The 17,933-nt window shown below is 53.5% G+C and overlaps 2 protein-coding genes across 3 annotated transcripts; both read right to left on the bottom strand.

Moving 5' to 3' along the window:
- Nucleotides 1–91: 91 nt before the first annotated feature.
- On the bottom strand, nucleotides 92–6,180 carry LOC122898038 (endonuclease 8-like 1). Its single transcript, XM_044236204.1, is given in 10 exon segments — nucleotides 92–337; nucleotides 452–617; nucleotides 757–818; nucleotides 1,002–1,029; nucleotides 1,423–1,550; nucleotides 1,943–2,042; nucleotides 2,266–2,329; nucleotides 2,421–2,540; nucleotides 4,735–5,203; nucleotides 5,206–6,180. Coding segments are annotated over 10 exon segments (1,236 nt in total). The 5' UTR covers nucleotides 5,234–6,180; the 3' UTR covers nucleotides 92–266.
- A 5,482-nt stretch (nucleotides 6,181–11,662) lies between these two features.
- LOC122898039 (COMM domain-containing protein 4) lies at nucleotides 11,663–17,187 on the bottom strand. Of its 2 annotated transcripts, XM_044236206.1 has the most exons (8): nucleotides 17,142–17,187; nucleotides 13,673–13,744; nucleotides 13,400–13,465; nucleotides 13,189–13,228; nucleotides 12,781–12,900; nucleotides 12,532–12,612; nucleotides 12,025–12,201; nucleotides 11,663–11,937 (listed from the first exon to the last, which is right to left on the bottom strand). In XM_044236206.1, the coding sequence occupies exons 1-8, from the start codon at nucleotides 17,142–17,144 to the stop codon at nucleotides 11,897–11,899; spliced, it is 600 nt and encodes a 199-aa protein (XP_044092141.1). In that variant the 5' UTR covers nucleotides 17,145–17,187; the 3' UTR covers nucleotides 11,663–11,896. The 2 variants fall into 2 exon arrangements, with proteins under 2 accessions (XP_044092141.1, XP_044092140.1); XM_044236205.1 differs by having other exon boundaries at nucleotides 11,663–12,201.
- Nucleotides 17,188–17,933: the final 746 nt, after the last annotated feature.

Raw genomic sequence — 17,933 nt, 5'->3', positions numbered from 1 at the left:
GGTGGCTCTCCTGTTTCCAAGGTCAGGCAACAGCTTCTCCCAAGTTGGGCTTCCCAGACCTTCTACAGCCAGCCCAAGAAGTGCCAAGAAATTCAAGTGTATTTGTTTATTAAAAATGATAGCATTTTTCATGTGGGTTTAAAAAATGAGGAATGGGGTGCAATTAAAAACATCATAGTTGTGTAGGGAATAGCCACAGAACCGGGGCACCTGGCCCCCAGCAGCCCAGGCCCCGCAGGGCTTGGCAGAGCAAGGAGGCCCTCCTGCTAAGAGGCTGCCGTCCCCTCATTATCCAAGGATGGGGTGTCAGCTTTGATCCTTCGGGGTCTGCGGTGGCCTGGGAGGAGGACGGGTGAGGCTCAGGACTGCCCTGATGGCCTCCCCTCCGCCTCTGCCCGCAGTCTTCCCACCAGCACTACCACTTCCTACAGAGCCTTCTGGCAAGGCCCACCTGAGGTTGCTGGTCTCCTCCTCCTTTTTCCCTTCCCAGGGACTGGCGGGACCCCTGGGTCCTGCTGGAGGCTGGTCCCCTCTGGCTGCTGGGCTGTACTTTGACCAGGAGGGTCTCTGGGTGTCCCACGTGTCCTGGAAGGGGCTGTGCTTGGAACGAGAGGGTCCTGAGTAGAGGAGATAGTCCCCAGGGGGCTCTGTGAGCAGTTCAGAGGTTGGTCAGGACCCATCGTTGCCCCCCATTGTCAAGGGAGGGCTCCTGGGGGGTGCGGCTGGGGCAGGAGAGAATGAAGGGAGGAGACATACCTCCAGTCTGTGCTCAGGCCCCTGCTGTGCTCCTTTGGATTTCTTCTTGCGGGACTTGCCTCCTGCAGGACACTGACACTAGGCGGGGGGAGGATCCTGTGCCCTCAGCCCCCTTCCCGCAGACTCCCGCTCTGGGAGGACTCCCAGGGGTGGAGTGAGGACTGGGATGGAGAAGGGCGATGTAGCTTTTGCAAGCACCTTAGTCCTTCCTGCTCTCCTAGCTTATTACATTGAGAGTGGCTTACCTTTCGGGGCCAGGGGTCCAGGATCCCCCTAAAATGGAATGAGAACTCAGGAATCAACCTGGCTAGAGCAGGGGTAGTTTTCCTTGGAAAAGCAGAGTTCACAACTACCCTTCCAAATCAGTGGGGCTTCTCCCCTAAGAGGCCTCTCGGATAGACCCATCCTCCCCCAGTGGGACCCCACATCAGGGCCACCCTGCCTTGGGCTGCTCCACTGGCTGGGACCCTGGGGCTAAGGAGAGGAGGAGTAAAGCATGGGGAAATCCTATACCATTGGGAACAGTGTGACCCCTGGGGGTGTCCACAGGCCCTAGACATCTGCTGCTAGGAGACCCCAGCTCCTGCCCTACTGGGACCCCAGGCCTATCCACCCCACTAGCTTCCTCAGGATTTCCATTTGCCTGTGTGAGGTTAGGGCCCAAACCTGGAACCAGATGGTCCGGCCACGCCGGTCCCGCAGGGAGCTCATGCCAGGCACGCCATAGCACTGCAGCCATGCTCGGAAGGCAGCGAAGTCCTCCTCCCCATGCTCTGGCCCATATCCTTTGCCCCCTGTGGGACAGAGGAACCGGGCCGGAGTCGGAAGGCAGACTCGGGCTGTGAGGAGGGGGAGCCTGGTCGACCTGGCCCGGACCCTAGCCACACAGCTGAGGGACTGCGTCAGGGGGCCAAGGCTCTCCCTCCCCCAGCTGTGTGCCCTCAGGCTGGGGGCTCCCTGCCTCTGGGCCATGGCTTTCCCATCCTGGGGTGGGGTGATTAACCCTTGTCCTGCCCACCTCCTGGGCTGCACAGAGGACATAGATGCCTAACAAGTGAGGAGGCTTGATCCAGGTAGCAACAACTAACTCTATAGACATCCACACCCCAAGGAGGGCAGGAACAGCCCTGGGGTTCCACAGTATTTTGAAGCAGAGGTAGAGCCATCTTTGGCTCCGAGGGCTCACCCAGCTGGACCACTTCCTTGGGCACGGAGTGACACAGTTCCAGCAGGTCTGGGTTCTGCAGCTTAGCCCTGATCTTCTGGCTCAGGGTCAGCTCCGGGCTCTGGAGAAGGGGCAGAGGCAGGAACTGGCTGGCAGCGTGAGGCAGGGCCACTCAGAAGGCAGATGAGTCCCAGGGTGCAGAACCCCAAGAGCTTAGCGGGACTCAAGAGACAATCCATCTGCCCCCACCCCGGACACTGCAGAGAAAGGGAAATGGGCCCAAAGCTAGAGACACCTAACCCAGCCTTCGTTGTCGTTGGCCGCATTGCTCCCTGCACCCTCACCGGCCTGCGCTGCTGCAGCTCCTCTAGAATCTTACGGGCCTTCTCAAAAGGGGGTATCCTCAGCCTGCAGTGGGGTGGAGAGAGGGAGCCATGCTAAGCAGTGGAGAATGTGGGCACACCCAGCCCTTCCTAGTCCTCCCGGTCCACCTGCTGACCGGTACAGGATCTCTGCCCGCAGATAGTTGCCAATGCCATTGAAGAACCTCTGGTCCAAGAGGGCCTCGCAGATGGGCTGGTCAAAGACCTTGTCCGCTAGGTTTCGTAACACGTTCTCCCTGGAGGAACACAGCCAGCCGGGCACATGAGACCCCCTTCCTGAGGGCTTGACACACGATAGGGGAGAGGGGCCGGCAGTACCTGTACCTGGATGCAAGGGTAAGGAATGTGGGAGTCTCTGTTCCCCTTTCCCAGCCTTGGTGCTATATTGGCCGTGAAAACCTCCATTTTCCTTTTTTTTCAATATTTTGCTCATTCGTTTCAGAGAGGCAGAGGGAGAAGCTGACTCCCTGCTGAGCTGGGAGCCAGGTGTGGGGCTCCATCCCAGGACCCCAGGATCATGACCTGAGCCAAAGGAAGATGCTTAACCATCTGAGCCCCGCAGGGGCCCCTCCATTTTCCTGTTAATTGGGAACACCAATATGAGATTTGAATTCATTATGAATGGTGAAAGATACCAATCAAAAGCAATGTGTTCGGGGCCCTGGGTGTCTTGTCTTTGGCTCAGGTCATGATCCTGGGGTCCTGGGATTGAGCCCTGAGTGGTCGGGCTCCCTGCTCAGCAGGGAGCGTGCTTCTCCCTCTCCCTTTGCCCCTCTCACTGCTTGTGCTCACTGTCTCTCAAATAAATCTTTTTTAAAAAGGCAATGTACTCAAGGAAGCACACGAGTCCGTAGACATTGTGGTCTATCACCAAAGACCCTCAGATTCAAGACTTCAAGACTTTTTGGAGAATAAGGTGATCCCAAGAGCTCACGTGGTGTCCCAAGAGCCTGAGCTCCCTGTCTGGAACTTCTGATGGGCTAGAATGTGGGTCTGACACTGGTGGGGTCAACTTTTCTGAAGACCCTGAAGATCTTCAAGGAAGCCAGAGCTGACTGTGCAGCAGATGTGTGCTGACAAGTCGTGGTTAGAGAGTGTCCCAGCAGCCCCCACCTCCAGGGGTCCCAGGTCCCTCCTCATCCCCATGAAGAGGAAATGCACCTTGTTTCTTTGTGGGAAAGGATCCTGGAGAGACTGACTCAGTAACAGGCACAAGGAGCATATGAAGTAGGGGCCGTAAGACACAGTTTGGGGCCAAGTGGGGAACACTAGCCTAAGTGGTCAGAGCACTAGGGGGCAGACCCCTGCATGCTCCCCAGTAGTGGGACCAAAAAAACAGCCAAACTTCTCACGTGAGAGAAACTTCAGAGCCAGCTGACATGTAATGACTTCCCAGGAAGGTTAAGGTGGGAGGAATCCAGGACCCTGGGGTGAACTCACGGTTGTGCCTGGGAAGGCCAGGAATCAAGTGGCTTCTGTTGTGCTCAAGACACCCTGACCAACCCTGACGGGCCACTGAGTCTAAGGCCCAATGGAAAGCATGCCAGTCCCAAGGGAGGACTCACCAAGTCCACTGCAGGCCTTGAGTCTGTGATTCTGTCCCTACAGCGCTTTCCCTCTAGGGCTTTGCAAAGGCTGGGTCCTTTTTATCAGGCGGGCCTTGGCTCAAATCACCTGGAGTGGTCTTTTCCTAATCCCCCACCCCCAGCCCCCCGGCCAAGAGTCATCTACTTCTTGGATTTTTCTTCTATTTGAAGTCACCCACTTTGTTTCCTTATCCCCCCTGCCCTACCTGAACTTCAGCCTGTGGGAGAGGGACCACATCCATCTTGCTCACTGCAGTACCCACCCAACACCTGGAAGAGGGCTTCGCACAAAAAAGAAACCCACACACGTTTCATGTTTCAGGGAAGGGAAGTGGCTGGCACCATGCAATCCTCCGCGACACACATCACATCCCAGGTGGGGCGGTGACCCCTCCGGCAGATGGTCACAGACCAGTGGGCAGGCAGAAGTGGGAGACCGCAAACTCATTTCAGAAACTGTGGCATGAGGCAACCCACCGCCTCGAAGCAATTCCTTCCCGCTCAGGGAAGGGAACCTGAGCAGGAACCGTTCTTGTCAGGTTGTTAAAGCCCTGTCACCTTTCTTAGCCTCAGAGAAGCACAGTGGAATGCTGATCCCCAGCTCTGACATGAGCTGGCCATGTGTCCTCGGGACAGGCCTGCCCATCCTCCTCTTGCCCCCCCCACATCAGTTGTTTTGGGGCTCCACATCCATTAGCTCCCCGGGAAAGGAGACTTTTTGTTAACACATGAAGGGACTGAGGACCAGAGGGGACTAAACTTGTTCCTCACTGGCCAGCGAGGCACTAACAGAGCCAGGATGGGAGCCTAAGACTGTGCTCATCACGCCTGGTACCGGGCCTACCTGAACTGCTCGTACTCCAGCAAGACACAAGGCCCGCGGCCGGGCTGCCACTCGCCCCCGAGGTCCCAATGGCCGAAGCGGCGGATGTCCACGAAGCAGAGGGCGAGTGGGGGACCAGGGGGAGCTGTGTAAAAGCGCAGGTGGGCATGGGCTGGCAGTGCGTCCCGGGGCGCCAGCTGGAAGGAGCCAGACATGCCAAAGCGGAAGACCAGGGCCAGTGGCTCCTGTGGGGGCTGGGACCCAGGCAGGGGGCTCAGAGTCAGGCGCAGCTCCTTGCCACGGGCCGAGGAGGAGATGCAGTATGCGCTGCTCTCAAACGGCACCTCGGGGTTGCGGCTGACGGGTGACTTCTCCACACACCCGGCAAACACCAGTCCCTTGCACGCCTCGTTCACATAGAGACTGGCCAGATGTAGCTCGGGGCCCTCAGGCATTCTGGGCAATGGGTGGCTGGGCCTGTAGGGGGGAAGGCAGGATGACAGCAGGTAGGGCCAAGCATCACCTTGTGACATAGAATTATCACCCCATTTTATAAAGGAGAACCCTGAGGGTTGGAGGGGGCCGCTACTAGCTGCAATGGGCGGACAAATCAGCCAGCCTGGCCATAGGCCCTGGTCCCCAGCTGACAGTGCTCAGAAAACCCAGGGCGCTATGGGGCTCATAGACCCATAGCTTTGGGGAAGCAAGACTCTGCCCTATTTAACACTCTCCACGGGGCTTTCAGGAGCCCCCACTGCTTGCAGAATGAAGCCCAGATCCCTGCTAGGCCCACAGGGTCCTCTCATTTCCTCACTCACTGGCTCCAGGCACAGTCTCCCCATTGCCACGTCTTTGTCCCTGCTGTCCCTTCAGTCTGGGACACTGGAGAGAGGCCTTCCCTAACCACCCTCTCTGAGGTAGCAGCCCCACCACCACCACTGAGTTTTCTTCATGGCATCCCCAGAATCTGAAATCATCTTGTTTGTTGTCTGCCTCTACCTCCACTCCCACCTCAGAGGACATGACTCCACTTCTTAGGACCCCGCCTGCACCTGGTCCCGAACAACTGATGGAGCGACTCTAACCCCACCTGGGGAATGAGAACTCGGGGAACCATGCTACTCTGCCAGAGACTCTGCCTGCAGCAAGGACCAGCCTGTCACCACCCACTGCTCAGGACCAGACCTGGGACAAGGGGGAGGGAAGGCAGGTGTCTCCAGGCGCATATGCGCTGGAACCAGGTGCCCACGGCTATTGAGGGAAAAGGACAAGGGTGACAGGAAGGGCTCCTGAGCTCCAGGCCAAGGTCCAAGGGGGTAGAGGAAATGCCCGCATCAGCACCAAACGCCAGCCCATGGGAATCAAAAACCCCCGACACCTGGCCAGGGAGGAGTTTCCACTCTCCTCCAGGACCTGCCAAGATCAAGGCCAAATTTTGTGTGGGGCAGAGGGGGGATTTAGCCAGGGAGGGCAGACTCCCTTACCCCCGTCCCCCTCTTCTGCGCCATCTAGGGCCTGGCACCAAGAGTTCATTTCCCGGTAAAAGGTGAAAGCCCAGATTCTTAACTTCCGCAGGGCAGGCACCCCATTACTCATTTCCCCTTCACCACCCGGCCCTGCTGCCCGTCCTCAGCTAATCCCAGGTCCCTTCCTCAGCTCTGCCGCTTCCTCCCCCCACCAATAACCTGCTCCCCACGCAGCTCCCCGTCAGCCTGCAGCCACTGAAGGGTTAACGCGGGGGCCCAGCCGCGCCTAAGAGCATGCTGGGAGCTGAGGTCGCTGCTCTGGCGCCTGCTGGGAAGTGTAGTTTCTTGAGCAGGCGGCAGTGCTTGGCTAGGATGGGCTGGGGGCCCCAGGTGTGGAAAAGGCTTTGGGGGCAGTCACCTGTCCGGGAGGTGGTGGAGGAACCTGGCTTCCTGCTGCTCGGAGCCGCCGGGATTGGGGTCAGGTCTGAGGTCCCGGGTTGCAGCTGTCTCCATGGGGTGGGGTGGGGTGGGGGGGGGAGTAGTGGGGGGGGGGAGTCACCTGACTAGTCCCAGACAGGGTAGGCACTCCCAGCAGGAAACAGCGGCAAGGTCCAGAGGCCTAGGTGCCTGCACCTGTGCGCAGGGCGCGCAGGTGCGTGAAAAACGCAGGCCCTGGGGACCCGGTGGTGGCCCCTAAACATCCAGGCACAGTCAGACGTAACACATACACAGAAGCACCATCACCACCTGCAGGGTGGCAAGTGTAGCCAAGCAATAAAAAGTGGGCGGAGCAGAACAGACTTCAGATGGTAAGTGTGGTCTCAAGGGGCCTCTGTAATGCGCTTGCATTCTGTCCTAAGTGCGGTTGGCACAGGTGCCTGCCTGACCCATAGCCCGGATCTGCCCCTTCATACTACTTCTGCTTCCTCATTTCTTGAGGCCAAAGTATTCTGAAGTAAACTAGGCAAACTACAACAAACTACCACATTTCATCCCTAATACTTCAACATGCATCTCTAAAAAGCGGTATCCTACAAAGCCACATTTATCATACCTAATAAAATTAATGCCATCTAATACCTAGTCCACGTTCGAATTTCCTTAATTGTCCCCAAAATGTCTTTTATGGCTGGTCTGTTAAGAGTTCCGCCAAGGGTTACAGGTTTCTTCAATCATTTTTTTGATTCAGATGCAACCACCCCGTTCATCTTCCCACTCACCCCACCCCTCCTTTTTGGTCTTCATGATACTGACCTTTCTAGAGTCCAACCCAGGTGTTTTCTGAGAGGCCCCTTCACACTCTGGATTTGTCCGAATGTTTACTCAGATGCACTGCACTCCACGCTGCTTCTCGGTAGGAGACACCCAACATCTGGCTGTCCCACGTCAGTGAGGCTGAAACCAATCACGGGTGAGGTTGTGACAGCCCGTCTCTGCTTTGTAAAGATGTTTCACACCTCGTGACTACTAAGTAACCGATGGGGTGATTTCTCTGCTGGTTGGTATCTTGTTGTTTTGTTTAAATTAAGGTAAAACTCACCGTGTGGAATGGGTTTTGACAAATATATACACTCACATAACTATGGCCACAATCAAAAGAATACATTCCCCTCACCCCCCGCCAACCTGGCAGTTTCCACTTCCACCCAACCTGTTGCCAACCCCTGACCTGCTTTCAGTCCCTATGGTTTTGGCCTTCTCCATGCTACCACATGAACGGAATCGTCAGTATGTAGCCTTCCGATTCTGGCTTCTCAGCATGATTCATTGAGACCATCCATGTTATGCTCATCAGCCGTTTTCTTTCGACTGCGGAGTAGTCGTCCGTGTTTATCCAGTGTTTATCCAGTGTCCAGCTGAGGGGCGCTGGACTGTGTGAAAGCATTCCTTAGCACCCCGCAAATACCGTTTCACATCACATAAACTTTTCACCTAATGGCTCTACCATCTCCAAGGATCCCTGCCTCAATCAAGTATTTAAGCAGGAATTATAAAATGATGGTTTTTCTCTCACTCCTTGTACCTTAGTGGGAATTCTTCTGTAAAGAAGAGCTTTACCGGGGCGCCTGGGTGGCTCAGTGGGTTAAGCCACTGCCTTCAGCTTGGGTCATGATCTCGGGGTCCTGGGATCGAGTCCCATGTCGGGCTTTCTGCTCAGCAGGAAGCCTGCTTCTCTCTCTCTCTCTGCCTGCCTCTCTACTTGTGATCTCTCTGTCAATAAATAAATCTTAAAAAAAAAAAAAAAGAAGAGCTTTACCTCTTTGACTAAGGCCATTTGATTGTCCTGAAATGTTAAAAAGACAGGATAAATTCTGTATTCCTTCCCTTTAATGATCAATTTTCAGACTAAGAATCTGGTGCACTAACATCTAATGGTGACAATAGGACTCATTTGGGGTTTTTTGGTGGTGGTGAGGGACTTTGTCTTTTATAGACTCTTTCCTATTATTGATTCATGGATTTTTTTTTATTACATTCAACACAAGTAAATCCACTGCCGTCTTTATCTTCTCCCCCATTTAATGGAGTACTTATCAGGCACCAAAACTATACACACAGAGGAACATAATTCCCATCCTTAAGAAATTCAGAAGGGTAAAAGAGGCAAATAAGTAAATACAAAATGACAATGCCGTATTACAACAGGAGGGAGAGATGCACCTGTGGGATTCTGTGACAGCACAGAAGAGGGAATACAACCTGGGAAATCAAGCAAATGTGAAACATTTGAGCAAACTTAGAATTTCCTATGACTTCCGCCTGCTGCTTTTTGTTTACTCCATTTCTCTTTGGTCTTCCTCCTGCCCTCCTGTGGGTGACCTGAATTTTTAGAACTCCAGTTTGACTTATCAGTATGGGTTTCAAGTGCAATACATTGCACGGCCTTTGAAGTAGCTGTTCTAGATACTATGCACACGTACTTGCCACAGTTCACTGGTGTTGACATTCTAAATGTAGGAATCTCACCTCCTTTCCCCCTTTCCTGTTTATAATAACCTTGCGTGTTTCCTCTACTTACCACATCCAACAATGTTTTATGTTTTGCTCCAGCTGCTGAACATAACTTGAAATGCTCAAGGAAAGTCTAACTGTATCCACAGCTTCACACCTTCCATCATTCCTCCTCCCTGATGTTCCAAGATTCCTTATCATTTCCTTCCTGATCAGAGATCCTCCTTTCGCCTTTTTATTTTTAGGTTAGGTCTGCTGGTGACAAATCATATTAGTTATCCTTTATCTGAGAATATCTTGATTTTCCCCTTTTACTCTTGAGGTAGTTTTTGTGGAATACAGAATTTTCAGTTGACACTTTTCTTTCAGACCTGAAAAATGTTGTGCTGCTCCCTTTTGGCCTCTATGGTTTCTGGCAAGAAATCCACTCATGTGTTTCCCCCCCATAAGGTAACATGTCATTTCGCTCTTGCTGCTTTCAAGATTGTTTTCTTTAGTTTTCAGAAGTTTGTTGTAATGTTGTACCTCGGCATGGATTTCTTTGGGTTTAACCCATATAGGATTCATTCAGCTTCTTGATTCTGTAGGCTTGGGTCTTCTGCCATATGGGGGAAATTTGCAGCCATGATTTCTGTGCATGCTTTTTCTGTTCTGCCCTCTTTCTCCTCACCTTCTGGGACTCTGATGACATGAATATTAGATCTGATGTTACAGCCTGCAGGCTCCGAGGCTCTGTTTGATTGTTTTCTGTGTGTTTATTTCCCAAACTAATTTCTGTTGTCAGATTGGGTAATTTCTATGATTATCTTCAAATTTATGGATTCTTTCTTCTGTTGTTCAGTCCAGCTTATTTTTACTTTGATTACAGATTTTTCTAAAACTTCTCATTCTTTGTATTTTCTATTTCCTTGTTAAGACCTGAGGCATTTTTATGACGGCTACTTTAAAATCCCTGTCATACAAGTCAGGAGTTATCTTAGTGTTGGCATCTGTTGTTTTCTCATTAAAGTTGAGATCTTAGCTCTCAGTTTGTTTGTTTTTTTGAATCCTGGACATTTGGGGTATTGAGACTCTGCATCTTATTTAAATCTTCTTGGAGCACTTGGGGGGTTCACTTGGTTGAACATCCGAGTCTTCATTTCAACCCAGGTCATGATCTCAGGGTCATGAGATCGAGCTCTTATCTGCTTGATTCTCTCTCCCCCTCCCTTGCTTGCATGCAAAAAATTATATATATTTTGTAGATGTATATACATATATAGAATATATATGCATACATGCCGGGGGTGGAAGAGGGGCTGCAGTTTCTCTGCGGTGTGACTGGAGGACAGCAGCTGCCATCTCTAAGTCTCCCGTCTCATCAGATGGCCCCTTTCCTGATCCCCTGGCTCAAGAGAGCATGCTGCGGTTGGGGCTTTCGGTGTGCTGGGGTTTCTTGGGTTGCCAGTCTCTAGCACCCAGCCCAGGACACATGGAGCAAAAAGAAAACCTAAGGATGGCTCTGCTCTGCTGTTCTCCCAATTCCTGAGGATCTCAGAGAATCTGCCTTCTCTTCACCTTGTAGAGTCTTCTGTCCAAGGTTTTCAGCTGTACTTAGTGGGAGGAACAGGGCAAGTGCATCTGCCCCATTTTCCCAGAAGCAGAGGTCAGGACTGGAGTCAGTCCTTAACTTTTTGATGCTTACAACTGTCACATCTTTGGCCAATGGAACGACCTGGCTCCTCCTGAGGGCTCTCATTGTTGTTTGGTAGCTTCCCTGCACCCCAAGATGTTCTCAGGCCACTTGTCTTAGCTCAGGGTACTGTCACAAAACCCCATAGACTGGGTGGCTTAAACAGCAGACATTTATTTCTCATAGTTCCAGAGGCTGGGAAGTCCAAGATCAAGGAGCTGGCAGATTTGGTTCTTAGTGAGGGCCTTCTCCTGCTTTGCTGTTCTCATGTGGCCTTTTCTTGGTACTCAATTGTGGAGAGAGCCTTTCTCTTCTTCTAAGGGCACTAATCCCTTCATGAAGGTCCCACTCTCATAACTTCATCTAAAACTAATTACTGTCCGGGGCACCTGGGTGGCTCAGTGGGTTAAAACTAAGTACTGTCCAAAACCCCATCTCCTAAAACCATCTCACTGAAGGGTTAGGGCTTCAACAAGGAATGGGGGTGGACACACACATGCAGCCCCTAACCCCACTCCTCTTGCCAATGAGTGGTTCAGGCACAGGCCCTCCTCTCTTTCAAACGAAGATGGCAGGAAGAGCGAGGCTCTCTCCTTTCTCTACTCGGGGCATCTTGCACTGGGGCCGTGAGCTTGCTCTCAGCCTGCAGACACGGCCAGCACAGGAGGCAGAGCCACAAACACTGCAGGACTGGAAGCTAGAACCCTGACTTTCTGATCTACAGACAAGGTCAGTCCTCATTCTGCCTCACCCAGCAGCTGAAAAGAGAGAGCGAGTAATAGGCCAGGGAGGTTGGGATGTCACTTGGTTCCTCTCACAAAAACCTTTCATCTGAGCCAAAAAGAAACCTGTGCACGCACACCTTTACACTTCAGTTTATTCTTCCGGCTCATCAGAACTGCTGACAAGTGCCCTTCGCGGGGCAGGGAAGGCAATGCTCAAGAAGTCCTCAGAATCCTTATGCTGAATTCTCATGTGGGAATCTAGCAAGTCAGAGATCTGGGAGGCCAGGCCTCCAGGGTCCTGGAGTTGCGGCCACCCAAGAGGAGTTTGGAGGGCAGTGATGCAACACGGGCCCCAAACACACTTCTCCTCAGGCCAGGGAACTCATCAGGGTCTGAGCCTGCTTCAGTTCTGCAGAGGGAAGAGGTGAGCAGGTGGGTGGCAGTCCGGTGGGATCTGGGAGGGCCCCTTCCCCTTTCAGGGACAGCTGAGTCTCACCTGCAAGGAGGACCTGGAACTTGTCAGCTGAGAGCGACATGGCCACAGGCTGGGCTGCGGCACCCGAGGCAGCTGCCACCTCCAGCTTCAGGTGCACCATGGGCTCTGCCACAGCCCGAAGCAAGCTGGAGCTCAGGGTGTAGTCCACCCGCCAGCCCACACCTGCCAGCCTGTTCACTGTGAAACGGGGTGGCTGTCAGGATCACAGGCTGCTGAGCTACACAGCCCTCAGCCCACACCCGGCTCCGTTCTCAACCCTTCAAGGCTGTGTGGCTTTGAGAACCTCTCCTCCCTCTGACCTAGGGAAAGGGCTCAATAATCAGTAGCGAGATTATCCACAGCAGGTCTCAGAGTAAAGAAATCTGGGCTGGAGTCAGGAGTCCTGGCTCCATGACTGCCTGACATGTGACCAGGGTTAAGTCTCCTTTCTGAGGACCAGCACCTCCCACGCAGCATACATCTTCCAGATCGGAGCCCAAACTCCACCCTGGCCCCTGCCACACTCACCACGCAGGCTGCAGGCCCGCAGATGCTCCTGTAGCGGGCTTTGCTTCTCCTCATAACAGCGACACAGGCTGGCCGCGTGCTCTGGGAACAGAATGGAGGCCCCATGATGTAGCCGGTGGGGGCTCAGACTGCTCACAGGGCGGGTCAGGTTCCCGGAGGGCAGGGCACATCTCAAAGCCACTCGCCCTGGCCTGCTGCCCAGCACCCCGGGCACACAGGTCCCCCGCCCGCCTGCCTGCATACCCGTACCTTTGGGGAGCCCCAGCTGCTGCAGTTCACTAGACAAGGACTCGCCATCCACGCTATGCTTGGCCGCACTGGAGAGGATGAAACTCAGCACTGCCACCGTGGCCTTGACATCGCCCGACTCTGGGGGGACCCGTGGGTGGGGTAGGGGAATGTCACTGTGGCCTTGGCCACCTTCTTGTTGCCCCACTATCTTCAGCTCCCAGCGCCCGGGCCTCCTTGAGCCATGAGCACAGCTACTGCCTCCCCAGGAACAGGCAGAGGGCGGGACTGACAACACAGCTCCTTCCCTGGGGCTCCTCTGCTGAGGCAAGTGCAGCAGGACAGGCTGCTGGGAGGAGGGGCCACTGTGCTAAGCCCCGCTGAGCATCCACTGCGGCCCAAAGATCTGCGGATTGAGCGGGTACTCACCAAACCTGGCATCAGCGGTGAGCTTCAGGATCTTCTCGTACTATGGGGAAAGGAGGCCCTCAGGGGGTGCCAGGCCCCTGCTCACCAGCCACCTGCACCCCAGTCTGCATCCTGATTGCCCTCCCCGCCACCGCCCCCGGTTCTGGTGCACTTTCAGGGCAGTAAGGATCAGAGGGTCATGGAAGAGTGGGGTGCTGGGCCCTGCACTCACGTCAATCCCCTGTCCCAGAAGCTCCTTCAGCACCTGGCTACACAGCAACCTCAGCTTCACGGAGGACTGGAGGGAAAGGCCTTGCATGAGCCAAACTGGCTCACCCCACCCCTCCATGCTGGGGGGCTGGCCACATGATTAGAGTCACAAAGCAGGCTAGGACAAGCTGAGGGCACTGAGGCCCCAACCTCAGAGGGACCTCACCACCCTCCCTCCCCAAAACCCCTACCCTCAATCCCCGCCTCCCACCCTAGAAGACCCCGTGCACTCAACAATCTTGGCCAGCGTGCTGATCTCCGCCAGGACCCAGTCAGGACAGTCCAGATCACCACAGAACCGGAACCTCTGCATAGGAGTGAGGCAGGCGGTCAAGATTCAGGGCTCAAGTGTGGCCAGGGGTCTCCCACATTACTGCTCCTCAGGGATCCATGTTTCCTGTCCAAGATGGATGCCTCTGGCCATTTGTTCTTTCCTATTACTAGGCTGTTTAGAGAACCCCCTCACAGACCCACCTGCCACCAAACCTTGCTCTGTTGCCTATCCTAGGCATTCATGTGCTCAGGAAACACTGACTCTGGCAAACTTCTCTGTGGCAGACCCCACTCTAAGCGCTGTGAGTACAGAACAGAACAATGTCCTTGTCATGACGTCAGTGACCTATCACCTCCCCCCGCCAGCTCCAGCCACACTGGCCTCCCTGCTATTCCGGCTACACCAGGCACTCCCCATCCTGTCCTTGCTGCCCCTCTGCACACCCTGCTCTCTCACCTCCTTCTGGTCTCCACTCAAATGGGCCTTCTCTGACCTTCTTTCCTTCCTTCTTTTTTCTTTCTTTTCTTGAGATTTACTTATTTATTTGAGACAGCACGAGAACACCAATGGGAGGGGCAGAGGGAGAGGGAGAATCTCAAGCGGACTCTGCACTGAGCACAGAGCCTGACCCAGGGCTCAGTCCCAGGACTCTGAAGATCATGACCTCAGCTGAAACCAAGAGTTGGACACTTAACCAACTGAGCCACCAGGCACCCCTGCCCACCCCTGTTCTAAATCAGCCCCTTGTACAAAGGAGTTTCAGAGGCCAGTGGGTATGTTCATTATCTTGATCGTAGGAACATAAACATTTCAGAACTTATTGAACTGTGCATTTATAAATGTGTGTTATTATTGATTTTATCTCAGTAAAACTGTTCAAAGATAAAATAGCTCTTCTCCATCATGCTTTAGTCCCTAACCTTCTTTCTTGATCTCCACAGAAGACATCACATTTATTATTTCCTCGAGGTCTGTCTCCTGTTAGAATGCTGGCCACATCTTGCCAATATTCTCCGTTCCCTGGATCAACTGTCCTTCGGCCTGTCTGCCCGGCAAAGCTCCAGAGCACAGCAACATACATGGCCAGCTTCCCACACCTCTTACATACAGGCTGCTTACAGATGCTGGGAACAAAACCCCGCAAACCAAGGACACCCACATTCTCCTGGTTCTGCTGGGCCCTCAGTGCAGCCTGGCAACACCATGTCCCCTACTTGCCCCAACCAGTCACCTCGGTCATGTCAGACCTGCTCCACAATCCTTCAACCACCAGCTCTCTTGCTGTTTTTCGCCTGAACCCCCAGCACTGGTGCTTGTATGTGGGCTTCCCATGAAGTCCTCTAGCCGTGGTCCCAAATGACTGTCACTAAATCTGGCCTTCTTCTTCCCAACTCCTCAGCAGCATCCCACATGAACCTGTCCTCCCTGGTGAAGCAGCATACAGGAGAGTATTGTTCCCTGTCCTTGCCTCGGTCTCATTTGCTGGCTCACCCTCCTTCCCCCAGCCCCCAAATGGTGATCTCTGCACACTGCCTGCATCATTACTCTGGGGCAGGGGCCTGGGACAACTGATGAGGTGACAGGGCATTAAGGATAGTCTTGCACTTCTGTCTCTATTTCAGGAGTTTTTCACCTTTTTCTGCCAGAGCCTCATCTGGCATCTGGTGGAGCCTTATAGGCCTTTCTCAAAACCATGTTTATAAATGCATAAAATACACAGGACTGCAAAGGAAACTAAGTTAAACTAAGTCAAGACAGTCAAATTGGTGATGTGATGTTTCAAGTCTAATACCCGTAACTTAAAATGATCTGCATAAATATGTGAACAATGTCACCAGCTGTAATATGATATGAAAATAACTAATTTCTATTGGTGACAAAGTCAGAGGTGCTATGAATAACTGGGGTTGGCTGCCAACATTCATAATGGAAGGAAATGCTAAATTTCAGTTTGAAGTTAGTGAAAATTAAGATGTGAGGTTTTTCCTAAGTTCATGAGCCCCGACTTCTACTCACAGAAGTCATCTACCATCTCTGCATTATCTACATTTTTTACAAGAATGTCTTCCTTGTGTAATTTCTTAAAATGCTGGCATTTCTCTAGGTTCTGCGCTGGGTCCTCTGTTCCCAATTCACATCACTGAGATGTTACATGTTTTTAGGCTTACAAGGATCATCTTTGTGCTGACTCCCCAATTTATAACTGCACTGTAGCTTCTCTTCTGAGTCTTAGACCCTTAAATCTAGACTGTCTTCTAGCCAGCTGCACCTGATGGCTAGCAGAAACCTCACACAGAGCCGCCCATCAAAGTTAACTTTTGGTCTTCGCACTGAAACCTGCTCCCCTTCCTATATTTTCCACCCCTCTGAGCACCACCACCCAGGAGCCAACCCCAGTCACCCCGCTCTCCCTTTTCCCTCATGCCTTTCCCCACTTCTATCTCCACTCTCTCCGCCCTAACTCAGGTCACCACCATCCCCTGGGGGTCTGCTTCCCTCCTGCTCCCTCCACAAGTCAGCCAAGAGGATTTTCCCAGCTTCCCAGGGCCCTCTTCTTAAAGTCTAAACTCCTTTCAGTGCTCTCAGGACCCAGCAGGATTTGGTCTTTGTTACCTGTTGAGTCTCATGTTTCACTAACGTCCAGATGATACCCTTCCAGCTAGGTTACGTGCATCCTAGTGAGCCATGCTCTCTCTCACCTGAAGGCTGTTCTCTGAAGATAGAGGGCCCCCTCCCCAAGCCTCCTAACAATCTGCACTGCAGCCGGCCAGTTCTCTTCCCTGCCCTAACGCCCTCCGGTTGCTGTCACCCTCAGGAAGCCTTCCTAACGGTACACACAAGGCACAGTTAGGTCCCCTCCCCTCAAGTCTTAATTATGCCTGCCAAGTCAAGCCTCCTGCAGCGTAAGCCTCAGTGCCTGGCACGCTGGATGGTGGAGAGTAGGCACTCAAAGTCTGTTGAAGGAATAAATGTATGGAGCTGTTGAGAAGACCCAACCCCACGTCTACTCCTTTCTGGCTCTGGGAAGGATGGAAAGACTTCCGAACTGGCCGTAAGACTGAGCCTAATTCTATGCAAGTTGTTCTCCAGGTCACACAGGAGGCCCGGGAAGAGGGCACCTCTGGGAGGTCGTCCGGGGGCGAGGAAGCCCTGGAAGCGCTCCCGTTCCAGGCAGCATCCACTTCCAGCCCTGGGGGGTGCGGGCCCTTCCTTCCCGCGGAGGAAGCACCGGGACTCCAAGCTCGCGGCCCCCCCAGCCCGCCCGTCCTGCCAGCCGGACGCTCGGCCCTCACGACCGCACCCAGGTGTCTGCGAGGGGCCGGGACTGCCTCCACCTCCCCGCCCCGGCGCTCAGTCTCCCGTGGCAGCAAAGGCGAGAGTCGGGGCCCTCCCAGCCCGCCCCGGCGCCCCGTCACCCCACGGCCCTCACCATCGCGCCAGCAAGCCGTCCGGCGTTCTTCTCCGACGCGCGCGCACTGCAGACGTGGAGGTCACGTGGTGTGGGCGGGGCCTTCGGGCCGGGGGCGGGCCGAGGGCTAGCCGCGCGGGTTCGGGGGGGAGGGGGCGGGGCCAGGGCAAGCGCGGGTGGCCGCTGCTGGAGCTCCCGGGGAAGGCCGATGAATTCACTGTCTCCTCAGAACCCCTTCCCGGAGGTGACCGGCGTCAATTCCCCCTCCCCGACCCGGTTTATTTAGAAAAGAGGGCGTGCGAGTCATTGAATGTGTTCGACTTAAGAGAGCAGGAGTCCGGACCCCGGAGCACTTGGAATGATTCCCTTGTGAAGGGGTATTCAGGTCGGTCCCTGTTCCCCGCCAGTAAGCCGTGCCCTTATTGGTACCTATGGACTGTGGCAAAAGGCGTTTTAAAAATTTTCCTGAAATATGATACACATACAGAAAATTGGACGTATTGTAAGTATAAAGCTTAAATGAATTTTCATAAACTGTACAGCCCACATCTCCAGCGCCCATATAAGGAAACATTACCAGTAAGCCGCATAGCTCCTTCGAGTGCCTGAGTATTTTATTTCATTTTGATGAATTCCCCTTAGTTGCCTTAGTTACAGTTGTCAGTAACAATTGACATGCCCAGAATCTCCCTGTGGCTTCACCAACATTAGATCTTTATCTTAGTTTTTCTCAATGGAATAGGAGAAAAATAGGCTGTTTTAAGTAGCATTATCCTGCTTACTGGTGAGTTTGAACAGAAGATGGACTAGGAA

The sequence above is a fragment of the Neovison vison genome, unplaced genomic scaffold, assembly GCF_020171115.1.
Source record: "Neovison vison isolate M4711 unplaced genomic scaffold, ASM_NN_V1 Scaffold_093, whole genome shotgun sequence".
NCBI lineage: Eukaryota > Metazoa > Chordata > Mammalia > Carnivora > Mustelidae > Neogale > Neogale vison.
This window is presented reverse-complemented; position numbering and strand designations above follow the sequence as displayed.